Genomic DNA, 15,457 nt, shown 5'->3' with positions numbered 1-15,457 from the left:
GAAGTAATAGCACTAACCGTTCTACAGCGTGCCAGAGGTTATTGGTCCAGGTGGGAAATCAATCATGGAAATTACACCTATGAAAGAAATAATGCTACCAATAATACTGCTCTTTTCTAACTTGGGTAGCCTTTATTTGAAAAAAAAAGATTTTTGCAAAAATTTTAAAAGATGGTTTTATGGTGTCTGTATAGAGTTTGTGAGATAATATTTATATTCCTGATCCAGTGACATGGAATTCAACAACCACAATTTCAACACAGTATATTTGAAAATTTAAACGATCCTCATAATACAACCTTAGAATGAATTGTATTTCAGATCCTTTGGCTGGTGCTGGGAATTTTATTTTTAATAAACTGAAAAAAAAGGAAGCAGATGGAGAAGACGCAGTCCAAATATCATATCAGTTTTTTGGGGATGTCTCCACATTACGCAACTGGACAGCAAGCACAATACGTAGTTCATGCAAGAACATTAAGACTTTGTGTTAACACTTCCACCTGTGTAGAACAATTTGAAAAAATGTCATTTTGTTTTCCACACATCCAGCCATCTCCTTCAATGGTTGACAATATTGTACCATTTTTATAGTTTGATGAGCGTTGGTCCTGTAGGTGCAGAGCACAGGATGAATAACTCACGTAAAGCATACCTTCTCATGATTGTCCTTTCAAAATAACCTTCTTGCCACACAATTCTTTCTCAAGATTTCACACCTCCTCCTTAGTTTTCTGAGCTCCAGCAAAATTAAGCTGTCATTTATTTTGTGAGGAAATAGCTTCTTTTCACAACCACTTACAGACTGGAAACAAATACTCTCCTGAAACAGGACACAATAGTATCATGGTTCTTGGGAGGGAGCAAGGATATGAATGACCAATGACAACCTTAGATGAATCTCCACCAATCAAACAAGTACAGGGCTCCCGTTCCCAATGTCAAAATCCATGCGGAACCACTGACCATCAGTTTCTTACATTCAGCCTTATCCTGCTCCTCATGTAGGACCCGACAGAGCAGCAGACAAGCTGACGTTGCTGTAAGTATATCTGGAAATTGAGGCCCTTGTAGTCCTGCTCTCCTCCTCAGGGATGCCAGCCCCCCTCTCCAAGGCCCTTGCACTCCACCTGGGGCAGCAGGTGAACGTAGCCAGGAAGCCCAGGCGGAAACGCTTGTTCATGAAGCAGTAAATAATGGGATTTACACAGGCAGAGGTGTAGGACAGCAAATGGATGAAGGAAATTGGCGCCCCAGAGAGGTGCACATCGGCTGACATCGTGTTGAATGCTCTCCAGGCATTGACACTGAATATGGGGGTCCAGCAGAGGAAGAACAGGATGACAATCACGATCAGCATGCGGATGACTCTCTTTTTTGCCATCAATATGGCTGCCGAGGTACTGCTTCTGACCCGGTCAATTTTTACATTGCAGTTGGTGGATATCTGCTGCATTTCCATCCTCTTCCTCCTCTTAGATTTCTGGAGGTAACAACCATCGCCTTCCTCGTATTTGCTCCCACTGAAGCTGTTTTTCCTGTCTGTACCTAGGATCAAGAGAAGTGCTTTAATGAAGGACAGATATTTATATAGACTTGGTTTCAAAGTGCTATAATATCATGACGAAATAAAGTCGTTGTCACTGATCAAGGCCAAATGCATAAGAATTTTACCTTGGGAGGGTTGCTGCTGTCTGACTTCAAACTGTATCCCTCTGTACAGCTCCAAGGAAATTAAGCCATAGGCCACCATCATTACAATTCCAGGCACTAGGAAGAGGATCAGCAACAGGAAGATGTACCTGAGGAAACAGAGAACAGAAAAGTCTAAGGCATGGGAGCTATTAGCCTTCAATTTGATCTTCCTGAATTGTTTCGTGAAGGAATACATTGAAAGAGAAGGGAGGAAGGCAGACATTGTCTGTGGATGCACACAGCTAGAAGGAAGCATATACAACTGTTAACTGCATTTCCGAGGTACATTATCTACATTGAAATATAAAAACATGCACTGGCCAATAGGTCTGGCTTTGAAATGAAAGTGCATTGTCAGTAATTTGTAGAGTTAAGCATTAAAAAGGTCATAATTCTAGCACTATGTTAGCCATCTGTGTTCTCATGCATTTTTTCATCTATCCACTGACTCATAATTCACCTACTGCCCACACTGCCACCATAAAAAAGACACCAACTCCACAATTTATGCAAGATAAATAAAAAATAGAAAAAGAAAAACATGCTGCCACCTAAACATGGAGGGCATAAGCTTGTAATAAAATATCACTTATGATCAGCCACGGTCGGTAGTGGGCGTACCTGCCGGGCGGTGATGTGGGGAGGGGGAGGGGCAGAGGCAGGGTGGGGGTTTGTAATCTATGGATTACGGAGCTTTACAGGTAAGTAAACATATATATAAAAATAAAACGAATTTCGTTGCATGCACTGCAACGCATTTGGGGATGCAGTGCACACAACGAAACTCGTTTTTATTTATTTATATGCTTACTTACCTGTAAACTCCGTAATCCATAGATTACAACACCCCACCCTGCCCCTCCCCCTCCCCACGTCACCGCCCTGCAGGAAAACCTACTACCGACCGCGGCTGCTTATGATGTCATCAATGATGTCAAGTGTGATGATATATGCAGTGGAAGTGGATGGTGGCAGTTATGTGGGCCAATCAGTGATGTCAATGGTGAAGTAATAAGTAACGTAATCAATTTGATCACTTATGAAGTCATTAATTATGCCATGTGTGACGTCATTCGCAACATATGGTGTAGGTGCTAATTATGCTTTTCTCTGCAAACAATAACTGGTGATTTTGAATGGTTTTATGTGATTAAGCCAGAACTATGACTCAGTTTATGGGATTCCAGTACATTTCGGTGAACTGCAACACCAAAACGCTTGACAACTGTGATCGTTCTTGTAACTAAATATATGTTTACAGACTTTAACATATTGCAATAACAATACACCATTACATGCCCATGGGCTTTAGCAAGTGCTCTCCTCAATAAAAAGAACAGGCCTACTGCATTTGGCATAACATTGCATATTAAACAGATCAGACCCAATGAACCAATCATGCCTGTAACCTTTATCATTGGCATGCCTTCATTACACAGTGATACTATTAAAAATATTTTGAGAATTTCAGTTGGCAAAACAAAAGTACCTTCTCTCCAATTTAATGACTAGTATTCCCCTTAACCTGATTTGCTTCATTAGCGCTGGGACTCTCACTCATTCATTCAATCAATAGGCTTAACAAGAATAATCATTGTGAAAATCGTCCATCATCATGTATTGTCGCGTCAAAACCCTTGTATACTAAGGTAATAGGTGAGATTCCACGTACTCTCTTCAGGCTTTAATTCGAAGTGATAGCAATTCAACCTTAAATGCATATTGACTTTAACATATACTTTGCAAAATGAATGTCAGCCCTACTCATTCCATTGTGACTGTTCATTATAAACAGATTAGTCTTACAGCCTTGAACATTGTTGTATCACATAACCAGTACAGTTGTGCTGTACTGAACATAACCCTTTTCAGAAGGCAAAGAATACAATACAAGCACTCTTTTTCAGTGGATTCACACAACTTCAACCCAATCAAAGATATCAGCAAGTGAGAGGAGCAAATGTCCTTCTCTTAGGTAGTACTTCTAAAAGCAATTTTTCTGTTGATTATATTAGAATAAGCGACAGCTGCATAGGCAAGCAAGACCTAATAAATTGTTTCACTAAAAGAATGGTCTGAATAGGATATTGTCAGTACATTCGGCGGGCTAAGGATTATTATGCCTTTTGATAAGATGTGAGTTTTATCTAGTCTAGGTTAATTTTTTACTGATTGGAGCTAGAGTTTGCGCAGTGCCGTTCATGGTGTAAAAAGTAGAACTGACACTTTCGAACTGTAAGTTTATTAATTGCAGCATGTGCATATTTAATAGAGTATTGTATTGACTGTGAGAAGGATTTATGAGTTATGTATGCTTTGCCTTAACCATTTTTGTATTGTTAAAATAATTAATGTGTATATGGTTGTTTTCAGTGAATAATAAACAGTAAGTAAAAATATATAATATTGCCGCAAAAGACCTCTACAAATAGGATCGTGCAAGCACATACAGGACACTTACACAGCAATACACATGCATTTTCCACCTGCACAACTTTTTTTAATGTTAGACCAAGGATATTGTAGACCCAAACATGTGTGCATCCATCACACAGATTGGCAACAGACAAATATCTATCTCCTCCATGTGAGTTCTGGCCTGGAAAGGTGCAGTGCTTTTTAAATATTTTAGAACCATGAACCAATTTTTAGAACAATAAACCTTTGTGGCTCACCTAACCATTAATGGACATGAAGAAGGGCAATTTTTTAATGTAATTAAAACCTTGTGTGGCGGCCTATTGTCTTCTACAGACAGAACCTTTCCCATCGAAATGGACCTTAAATTTGCACATACATAGTTTTATTGATAAAACTATAGAGCACACAAATGATAATGTGTGGAAATTGGGTTTCTGTTATTATTTGTGCACCACCAAGTAAAGTGTCTTGTTTTGTTTTCATCCTATTAAAATGTGTAATATCTTAATAAGTATCTCTTCCTTGACTCCACCAGTGGAATTCTGTAAATGTGATGTCGTTTAGAATGTTATGATTGGATTTATCACAGCTGGTCTCGGGCTGAGCACCTAGCCAGGCGCTCCTGGTGGGGCTTTCATCTTCTTTGTAACTCCTTGTAACTTGTTCTAATAAATCTACCTAAAAGCTACCTTCAGTCTGGACCCAAGTTACTACATTTATTTTGGGGACGAGTTGGACCTAAGAACCTGCATCTGCCTACTTCAATTGGATACATCTGGAATCTACCTATCTGCACTGCTGTGAACCAACTGTCAAGAACTGTCAAGAAATCAGCCCCACCAGTGACCTCTGCATCAGTCGCCCTCATCGTACTTCAAGTTGGTTCCTGTGCTGTGCCCTCAGTGTTTCTCAACAAGAAACTGCACAACCACAGCCTGTCTACAGCAGTAAATTTTATTAAGGTTAAAAAAAAAGTCTCTCCTCTTTAACATTCTGAATTTACGAAACAGGAGAGCCTGTCATCATCATTTTACTGTACCTTCAAGTATCAGCGCTTTTTGTGTTTAAATATATTCAGACTGCCTGAATTTTCATTTCAACGCTTTATTGTGACTTTAACGTCAATCTAATTTATTGCTGTGCCTCGCCTTGTTCTTTAACTCATCCACAGCGTCAACAACGTACCAAAAATCTTTTGAGCCCAGCTTTTATGTGATCACAAGGTTTCATTTGACAGTTTCTGTACAATCGCATCGTTTTGCTGCTTTGTGGCACTGAATGAAAGATCGTTACTGTCATCTACTGGTCTCAAATATAATAATTTATTTTACGTGCGATGTGTGTTCAATCCATCGAGTTTTCAGCAATTTTAAAGCAAATGAAGCGCTGTAGTCTTTGGAAAATAATTACCCCAGAGGAAAAGTGTAGGATGCTGAGGAGATTACTATGTGGACTCTCATTTACCTTGTGTTCGTCTGCTGAGTGACGGTTGGATTTTCCGTGTGGAGCCATCCTTCTCCTGCTGTCTCTCTTTGTGACTGATTACGTCACTGAGCCCTCCGGGAGTGTTGGTGATCAAGACCTCTCTCTTCACGTCATCACGCCTGACGCAGCGGCCATCTTAGGTTTGTTGCTGGTTGCCATAACAGTGCCTGCCTCTCATTACGTGCAGTCTAATGAACTTTTTGGTCAAACTACGGAGCAACAGTATACTTTCCTCAAAAACGTATTGTCATTGTAATGTTCAAGCAAAAGTCGATAACTATTACGAGAAACTCGGCGGCCTCTGCAGGAAGCTGTTTACAGTGACCCCGGGTGAGAGGTCGCTCACCGGCGACCTGAGTTGTTAATTTATTATTTACAGTAGTTATTTACTTTTCACAGTATTATTTATTTCGTATACATGATGTCTACTGCAAGTTATATTAATTTTTAAAGACATTCGTTCTTAATTTGTGTTTCACCAGTGTACCAATTTGAATTCACATGTTGATCTAGTGTCAAGCTATTTTAATGTTATCTAGGTTATTTCACGCTTCGCCTGTCAAACATCGCGGTGATAGGCACACCAATTACCTTTGTTTGAACAATACCATGTATTTTGTTTTGATAATTTGCGAATTAGTTATACTTTCCGACATGATGCAACTGTTATGTAAAAATTTTCCGCAGTCTTTAGGGATATCTTTTCGCAGTCTTTAGACATTCTACAGTTATTTGTGCACAATTAAGTTTAGTCTCATACAGTGTGTATTACTTTTCGTTCACAGTGCACAATATTTAGGCTTCAGTTGTTTCAACGAGCATGTTCACAATGTGGTCATTCTTGTAAGTTTACTCTTTTTAGGGTTTGTCTCTTTTGTTCTATAACCACAGTGCACAACATTACATATACCATGACTTTAGGTTTGTGGCAGTGTATTTGTTTCTCTTTCATAAGAGAAGTCATGAGTTTTTTGGGGGTATTGGCCCATAAGGTGCATTCTCATTTTAATTTAGTACATGGAAGTTTACAAGAAATTTGGTCCTGTTTTTTTGTGTAGTGCACATTACTCAGTTATTCTTTTTCATAGTACACTATCTTAATCTCTCCAGAGAGATAGATTTGTTTTCAGGTACTAATTTTTTTTTCTTATTCTCATGTTTCTGGGGAGTGTTTATTGGGTGTCGTCCCATTAGTTCAGTGCACTAAATTTATCCATGTTGTATAGTTAAGTTACTCTCACCACCGTCTTTGTATTTTTCTCCTCATGGTATTTGGTGTGAGTTTGTGTTGTTACTAACTTTGCGCATGTCAGTATCTCTCCGGAGGTTGCCCATGTTAGTTGTTTTACCCTCTGTGGGTGCATTGTTTCTTTTACCTTGATCCATGGGTCAGTTTACTCTGGGCGTTTTATTCTTAATACTTGTTTGGTGTTTTCCACTTTAGCCCAGTTTGGATTCTTCTTGTGTTTATTTTTCTTCTTATATGTGATAGTGAGGGTTGAGTGAGTTTACTCTTTTCCTTCACTGTTTATTCGTTTTCTCCTGATTTGTGCTGTCCTTTTCTAGCTTACCTGGCCAGTAGGTGTGATTTGAACTGCCATTAATGGTTTTCCTGCATTTTCTTTAACTTTCCTTTCTTTTCGTGTTTAGAGAGGAGGATGAGTAATATGTCTATTATGGGATTTAATATGGAATCTCTTTTTGTATTTAGTATGCTTCCTCATCTCTCTTCTATTGTCTTTACTTTTACTGCTGGCTCTTCAGCTCTCTTTTATTCTATTTTACTGCTGGTTCTTCAGCTCTCTTTTATTCTCTTTTGTACGTTTTTACTTCTGGCTCTGCACACTCTTATGCTTTTCTGTGGTGTGTTATTTTCTTACCTACGTTTCTTTCTTTGTGTTCTTTTGAGAAAGGAGGATATGTAATATCTTAATAAGTATGTTCACATCTCTTCCTTGACTCCACCAGTGGAATTCTGTAAATGTGATGTAGTTTAGAATGTTATGATTGGATTTATCACAGTTGGTCTAGGGCTGAGCACCTAGCCAGGCGCTCCTGGTGGGGCTTTTATCTTCTTTGTAACTCCTTGTAACTTGTTCTAATAAATCTACCTAAAAGCTACCTTCAGTCTGGACCCAAGTTACTACAAAATGTTTGTTTCCAGCACACTTAAAAAAAAATCAGTTCATTTTCGTTGTCCTAACTTATGAATGCAGACACTTAATTTAAAAGTATTTACATTTTGTTGTGTGTTTCAAAATAATGATTCCCTACAACCTTTCCTTTTACACTATATTTAAACCAGCAAGATTATCACATAATTTACTTTTAAAACTCCAGTCAGAATGTTGTTTTTAAACAACACCTCTGTCTTTAAAGCACCAGCAGGTGTGACAAGTTAAACACAGAATTTAAAGGCATTTTTATTTTTTGCTCGAACTTTCCTGGCCCACCAAAAATTGGCTCATGACCCATAGTTTGGAAAATGTGGAAATAATCAATCAATCAAGCATTTGTTAAGCACGACTACTCACCTGTGAGGGTCTCAAGGTGCTGTGGGTGGAGGGGTGCAGGTTCCAGTCCATCAAGGAGGGGGTCCGTAAAAGAGCTAGGACTTGAGGTCTGTTACGAAGATGGGGAGCGATGTTGTCTGTCTGAAGTGGAGCAGAAGGGTGTTCAAGGCCTTGGCCGCGAGGAAGCAGAAGGAGCGGCCTCCCTATCTGGTTTTACTGGTGCGTGGGACCACAGCGTAGGAGAGCTGGGCTGATCGTAGGGCCCTTTGGGGTGTGTGGAATTTGAGTAGGCTGTTCAGGTATGCTAGTCCGGTGTCGTGGAGGACTTGTGTGCGTGGGTGAGCATCTTGAAGGTGACTCTTGCCTCGATGGGGAGCCAGTGGAGTGTGCGTAGGTGCTGGGAGATGTGGCAGTGTTTTGGCAGGTTAAGGACCAGTCTTGTGGCGGCATTATGGATGTTCTGTAGCTTGCAGGTGAGGGTTTTCTTTATTCCGGAGTAGAGTGGGTTACCGTAGTCGAGTCTGCTGGTGACCAGGACGTGAGTGATTGTCTTTCTGTGTTTGAGGGGGATCCATTTGAAGGTCTTACGTAGGAGGCGGAGGGTGTTGAAGCAGGAGGACGCGACTGAGTTGATATGGCGGTCCATTTTGAGCTCGAAGTCCAGGATGATTCCCAGATTGCGTTTGTGGTCCTTGGGGGTGGGTGGGTTTCCGAGGGCGAGGGGCCACCAGGTGTCATTCCAGGCATCGGGGTTTTGGCCCATGATGAGTATTTCTGTCTTGTTGGTGTTTAGTTGTAGGCAGCTGTTTTTCATCCATTTGGCGATGGCTTCCATGCCTTCTCAAAAGTTGTGTCTGGCGGTGTTGGGTTTGCTGGATAGGGAGAGGATGACACAATGTGGAGTCCGTAGGTTTTGATGATGGGGCGAGTGGAGCCATGTAGACCTTGAAGAGCATCGGGCTGAGGGAGGACACCTGAGGGACTCCGCAGGTGGTTGGTGTAGGGTCCGAGAGGAAAGGGGGGAGTCTGACCTGCTGCATTCTGCCAGAGAGGAAGAAGCTGATCCAGTCAAGGACCTTGTACTGGATCCCTAGGTCATGAAGTCTGCATATTACGGTGCAGTGGGAGACTGTGTCGAATGCCGCTGAGAGGTCAAGGAGAATGAGGGTTACCTTTTCTCATTTGCCCAGTAGGGTGTGGATGTTGTCTGTTTCAGCGAGGAGGGCTGTTTCCTTTCTGTGGTTTTGTTGTGCTCTTTGTTTAATGTGGCGAGTTGGCTGTTGATGACTTTCTTGATAACTTTCAGAGGGAACGGGAGCAGGGAGATGGGTCTGTAGTTTTCTAAGTCGGTGGGGTCAGCCGAGGGTTGCTTCAGGAGGGAGTTTACCTTGGTATGTTTCCAGTTGTCTGGGAATAAGGCCATCGCCAGGGAGCGGTTGTGGTGTGGCAGAGCATGAGTGCGATGGTGTCGGCGGCTCTGTTGAAGATGTGGTGGGGTCAGGGGTCTGTGGGGGCCCCGGAGTGGATTGACTTCATTGTCTTCAGTGTGTCTTTGGTGGTGAGGGCTGTCCAGCTGTCAATCGTTGGCTTCAGGGTGTCGGGGTTGGTGGAGGTTCCGTGTGTTGGTTGTCTTTGTCGAAGTTGTCGTAGATGCCTTGATTTTGTGGTGAAAGAAAGTGCTGAGTTTGTCGCAGAGGTCTTGTGAGGGAGGGATGTCAGTAGACTCACTGTTGGGTTGGGCAAATTCCTTGATGATGTTGAAGAGTTCTTTGCTGTTGTGCGTGTGTGTGGAGATTCTGTCTTCTCGCTTTTCTCCTCGCTTTTCTGATGAGTTGGTTGTGGGCCTTGGTAGCGGCTCTGAAGTTGTTGTGAGTTTCTGTGGATTTGGTGTTCCTCCACGCCTTTTCGAGGCGGCGGCAGGTGCGTCAGGACTCTCGAAGTTTACCGGTAAACCATCTGGCTTTCTTGGCATGGCGTGGTGTTGTTGTTTTTCTTGAGGGGGGCTATGGTGTTGGCGCTGTCAGAGATCCATCTGTGCAGGGTTCGGGCTGCTGTGTTTGGGTCGTTGTTTTCCGTGATGGTAGGGGTGGAGTTGCTAAGTGGGGAGGTAAGCTTGGTCGTCGGTGATTCTGGTCCAGTTTCTTTGTGGGAGCAGGTGCTAGTGTCTGTGGATGATGTGTGTTCTGAAGATGAAGTGGACTCATCGGTGGTCAGTCCATGGGAGTTCGGTGGTGTGGCTGAAGGTGATGGAGTTTCCTGTTGTGAAGAGGGGGTCATGGGTGTGTCCTGCTGAGTGCATGGGTTTGATCATGATTTGGCAGAGTCCAATGTTGAGGAGGTTTTCTAGGAGGGATGCGGTGTTGGGGTCCAGTTGGTCGTCGATGTGCAAGTTGAGGTCTCCCAGCATGGTGTAGTTGGTGGATGTGTTGGCATGCGGGGAGATGATGCCCATGACTGAGTTGGTGAACTGTCCGCGGGGTCCAGGGGGTGGTGGTGGGGTTGGTCTGTATCTTGAAGTGTAGATGTTCCATCATGTCTGTGGGCTCGTCGTAATGTGTGCTCAGGCGGAGGGTGAATTTGTGGACGATTGCCATTCCTCATCCCGGGCGGGTAGGGTGGTCCTTTCTGGAGATTTTTTAGCCTTGGGGAACGGCAATGGCGATATCCAGTCCTGATGTGGTGGTGGTCCAGGTTTCATTGACGAAGGCTACGTCCGGGGTAGCGCTGTTGAAGAGGTCCCAGAATTCAGTGGCATGTTTGTGGCGGGATCGGACATTGAGGAGGATGCATTGCAGGGTCTTCGATTTGGTTGTGTTCTTGCGGTAAGTTTGTGCTGGGTCCGTGTTCCAGGCAGTGCTGGAGGTTTGACGGCAGCGGTGGCAGCTAAAGGGTCCGTGCGTGTCGGCCTGCGAAGCTAGCTTGAAGTTGTTGTTGTGGTCTGGGTTGAGTTTGTGGAGTGCTGCAGGACTGTAGCGTTGGTGGTGCAGAGGTCCAGGTTTCCTGGCACTGGTCGTGGACGGGTCGCAGACAGGCACATACGGGCTTGCCCTTGGCACGCCAGTGACACGGCCACCATTAAGTAGGGGTTGGGGAGGGCTGGACAGATGGCGGGCGCGATGAAGGAATACGGATTGGTCTCGATGGTCGTGCTGGGGGGGTGGGGCCGTGGGGGAAGCAGCCACGGGCCGAGTAAATGTCAGGAAAATAAAGGAACAAAGAGGGGGCTAAGGAAAGAGGAGGAATAACGCAAGAAGGTAGAAAAAGTGCAAAAGGTGGCGCACAGACAAAGACAGAGGGAGGAAGAAAAAAACGAGTGAAAAACGGAGAGGAGAGTGGAGTGAGACAAAGGAGAGCAGATGTCCACTGGACCACCAGGGAGGCTGGAGAAATAAGTGGAATAAGGAGAGCAGGTAGAAAAGGTGCAGAAGTACAGAGCAGAGAAAAACAGAGAGAAAGAAAAGGAGTGAAAAGCGGAGAGGAGAGCGGTGCGAGTCAAAGCAGAGCAGTGATCCACTGGACCACCAGGGAGGCTAAGGAAATAAGTGGAAGAAGGAGAAAAGGTAGAAAAAGTGCAGAGCAGAGAAAAACAGAGGGAGAAAGAAAAACGAGTGAAAACGCAGAGCAGAGAGCTGAGCGAGACAAGAAGACAGAGGTCCACTGGACCACCAGGGATGAGGTGCAGGTGATTCGGCAGGTGGAGGAGGGCCTCGAACACCAGCCACACTCAGGTGTGCAGGGGCTGGGGGAGGGCCTCACTTAATGGTGGAGCTGCAAGGGTGGGAGAGTAATTTCACTGACAATTAGGCAGTCAAAAATGTCCCCTAGCATCTTTACAATGCATGGCACACCAAAGCTCATAGGAATTATAGGATATTGGAAGGATGTGTTTTGTCCTCAATTGAGGAAAATGAGTACTTACTTCAAGTAATAACCACAACCCTTGCCAGGGTGAACCACGAAAGTGACCCCCTGGCAGCTATGGCACGAAGCAAACAGTCTCTGCTTAGAGTCGTTTTGCAGTAACAAAACAGTAATAAAGTCAAAACACAACACAATAAAAAGAACAAAACAACCACAAAATAAAAATAGCAAACCAAAGTGTAAATATAAAAATAGTGCTTAAAAGCATTATGTGCCAACTGTGGGCATCTCGCTGGGCTTGACCGATAGCTAGGCGCAAGTTAAGGTCGATGGGGAAGCAGTGAGTGTATGATACAGAAACCAGGTTCGATCCAGTCAGAGGTTTCACATTCGAACTTAGTCTGTGACATGGAAGTCAGGTAGGCAAGGCACCAGACTGTCAAGTTGTGTCTGAAGAGAGCTTCATGATGTTGGATAGCCAATTGCAGTGGCGGTTAGTGACATTTGAAAAAGGTGGGTGAGTGAAGTGAATGTTTTGACAGGCACCATGAGAAATCAGTAAGGTCTTTAGGCCTAACCTGAAAGCGTTCAATCGTTGATTGTTAAGTGTTGTTTTGTTTATAACCAACCATGACTCAGAGCTCTGGAGTCGAGGCAAAAATGTGAAAACTGTGGGCCGAATTACAATGTCGGTCGGAAAGCCTCCAACCGCTGGTCGAAGGCTTCCTGAACGACATTGTAGGTTAAAAGTCTGACCGCCGTATTATGATGGTGACGGTCAGAGTTTAAACTCAAGGAGCCCATCGGCCAGTCGCACAGGCCTCATAATCTCATAACAGCCAATCCATGTCGGCCTTTCTGACATGGATTGCCTGTCAGAAACTGACTTTGGGAGCCCCTAGCAGGGCCACCTTCCCTATGGCCCTCTGCATTTGGCCCTGGGGGGCACCTATGGTGCCCCCATAAACATCCCTGCACCATGTGGCAGTCACCAAGCTCCCATAGAAAAATGAATGTTTCTGACAGCACTGTGAGCGGCCACACCCAAATGATGTGGTCGGTACTGCTGACCTGAGATCAGTCGTTCCCATTATGTATCGATGTCCTGCCTGACATCGTAATCAGGGTCTGTGTGTTCAAAGTATGCACTATACAAGCAGATTATTTTTAATATAGCCCGCTTCGTGAACTCAACCCAAAGGTTTTTAGAGCATTTAAATAGAGCGCCAGTTATATTATACAGGTTTACCTTCAATTTTTATAGGCACAAGGAAATTAAGTGATTTGCCAAAGATCACAGGTTGTTGAGCTGGAACTGGTGCTGAGACTCTAACCTGCTTCCCCAGCTCCAAAGCCAACATCTGTGGCCATTATGCCACACCCTGTTCCCTAAAAGGGAAATAATACCCTACACAGAAGAACATGCTGTAAACACCTAACAGCCAAGATGAAGTAAAAGGCGTGAAATATAGCAACTAAATTGCTGACTTGACATTTATTACATTAACATTGTATTATAGTAAAAAAAGGAAATTAGCTCCTGGCTCCTCCGTAACCAATAGGGAGAAAGTTTCCAGGGATAATTCTACCCACTTTTGTAGAACGTCCTGTGTGTGTCTGAAAACTACAGTGACCACCTCTACCTAGAATATCCCTTCTTACACTGAGCAGAGTTTGTGTGCTCACCCCAGTGGTGTGGTCAGGGAAATGAGCAACCCCTCCTCAGAGGTCACTCTAAACCAGTTCTGGGGGCAGCTCATCTCTCACTTGGTTTGCTGCTGGAGAACAAATGAGGGTTCTGCCCAGGTGTTAGCTAACATTTGCCTGTGGCAGAGTAAGTGGCTTTAAAGTTAATCAAGTCTCAATCAAATATTAATAATATAATAATCCACATTTGTAAAGTGCACAATCACCTGTAAGGGTCTCTAGGCGCTGGGGGCCGTCTGGAAGATTAAGCAACCTATTGCCCAGAGTCACATGGTGCTGGGCTAATCTGCCACCAGTGCCGAGGATCAAACCGTGATCCCCAGATTCCGGAGTCACTCGCCCTAGCTGCGGCGCCACACCTCTTCCCTCAAAGCGTAGATGGACATCCTACCAGATGAACAAACGCAGTTTTCACATCCCAAGGGCTATCAACTGCCAGGTTACAGTTGGAGATCCATGCAAATGGATCTCCAGAGGCTTTAGGTAGGGAAAGGTTAGCTTTTTTAATGTTTCTTTTAAAAGAATATTTCTTAAAAATTCGACTTCACCAGAGGTTTGGGGTTTTAATAAATATTTCAAAAAGTCCAAGAATTAAATTTAATAGTGCATCCAAATGCTTTCCTTTTCTATCAACCAGTCATGCCACAGTGAGAATAGCTTTTGGAGCTTTTTTACTATAAGGACATGTGTAACATTAAACTTTCACAAATCTTATTTTTAATCACCATGCATTAAGGGTCCGATGTAGGTAAAAGGGATTTTCCGAATTCAAAATACCGAGGCGGGCCGAATCGGTATTCTGAAATCGGAAAACGAGATGTAGCAAACAAACAGCGAAATAATACCGAATCGGTCGGCATCGGTAATGTGAATCGCTACGTACCGATTCGGCACGGACCGAATCGGAAAGTACCGAATCGGCTACCACCGAATCGGAAATTGCCGAATCGGCTACCACCGATTTGGAAATAGCCGAGTCGGTAAAATCCGATTCGGCAATTACCGAATCGGAGGTATGAAAACACACCCATGGGCAAAAAGCCCATAGGAATGCATTGAAGAAACCGAATCGGTAAACCTCGAATCGGATTTTACCGATTCGTTAAAATCCGATTCTGTAAAAGCCGATTCGGTAAAAGCCGATTCAGCCAATGAGGTGGATCCCCCCTCCCCCACCCAAACAGGGAGTGGCAACCCTGGCAGGTGCAGCTAATTAAGAACTTTCTGGAGAGCCAGCCTGAGCTGAACACTCACAGTTAGCAGCAGTGGAAGTAGGAGGTAGAGAACTGTTCAGAGCAAGATGGCAAACCCTAGTGAGAGCCAGAAGTCCAGCCAGAAGAGGAAGCCAAAGTTCAGCAGCATCGAGCTTCAGGTGTTGGTTGAGGAGGTGGTGAGGGTGCACAGGCAGCTATTCGGGAAGCTGTCCCTCAATGTGCCGGACAGCACCAAGAGGAGGCTCTGGAGTGAAATCGCCCAAAAGGTCAATGCTGTAGGTGTCACCCCCAGGTCCCTTGATGAGCTGAAGAAGCGCTTCTATGATATCCGCAGCCTGACCAAACGTAAGATGGCTGAGATCCAGAGGCAAGCTGGAGTGACAGATGGAGGCAGGAACCCGGCGCCACCCCTCACAGAGCTGGAGGAACTGGTGTCCAGCACCATTGAGAGGGAGAGCGTGACCGGAATTGGGACCCTGGACAGCTCAGCCAGAGCTACAGCTACAGGTAAGAAGCATGCTCATCATGACACACCCTACCAGACACCTCCCCATTAGACAC

General features: G+C 44.1%; 1 protein-coding gene across 1 annotated transcript in view; it reads right to left on the bottom strand.

The window, feature by feature from the left end:
- Positions 1-331: 331 nt before the first annotated feature.
- The window catches only part of CCKAR (cholecystokinin A receptor), a 336,476-nt gene continuing 321,350 nt past the window's right edge, over positions 332-15,457 (bottom strand). Inside the window, exons 4-5 of the mRNA XM_086964507.1 lie at positions 1,675-1,802; positions 332-1,548 (exon numbers count right to left, since the gene is read on the bottom strand). Coding sequence (XP_086820633.1) covers positions 1,001-1,548; positions 1,675-1,802 — 676 coding nt within the window. The 3' untranslated portion in view covers positions 332-1,000. The remainder of the gene's footprint in view (positions 1,549-1,674; positions 1,803-15,457) is intronic.

The sequence above is a fragment of the Lissotriton vulgaris genome, chromosome 3_2 (genome assembly GCF_964263255.1).
Source record: "Lissotriton vulgaris chromosome 3_2, aLisVul1.2, whole genome shotgun sequence".
In the NCBI taxonomy this organism is placed as follows: domain Eukaryota; kingdom Metazoa; phylum Chordata; class Amphibia; order Caudata; family Salamandridae; genus Lissotriton; species Lissotriton vulgaris.
The sequence above is the reverse complement of the archived record's forward strand: the minus strand, read 5'-3'. Positions and strand labels throughout refer to the sequence as shown.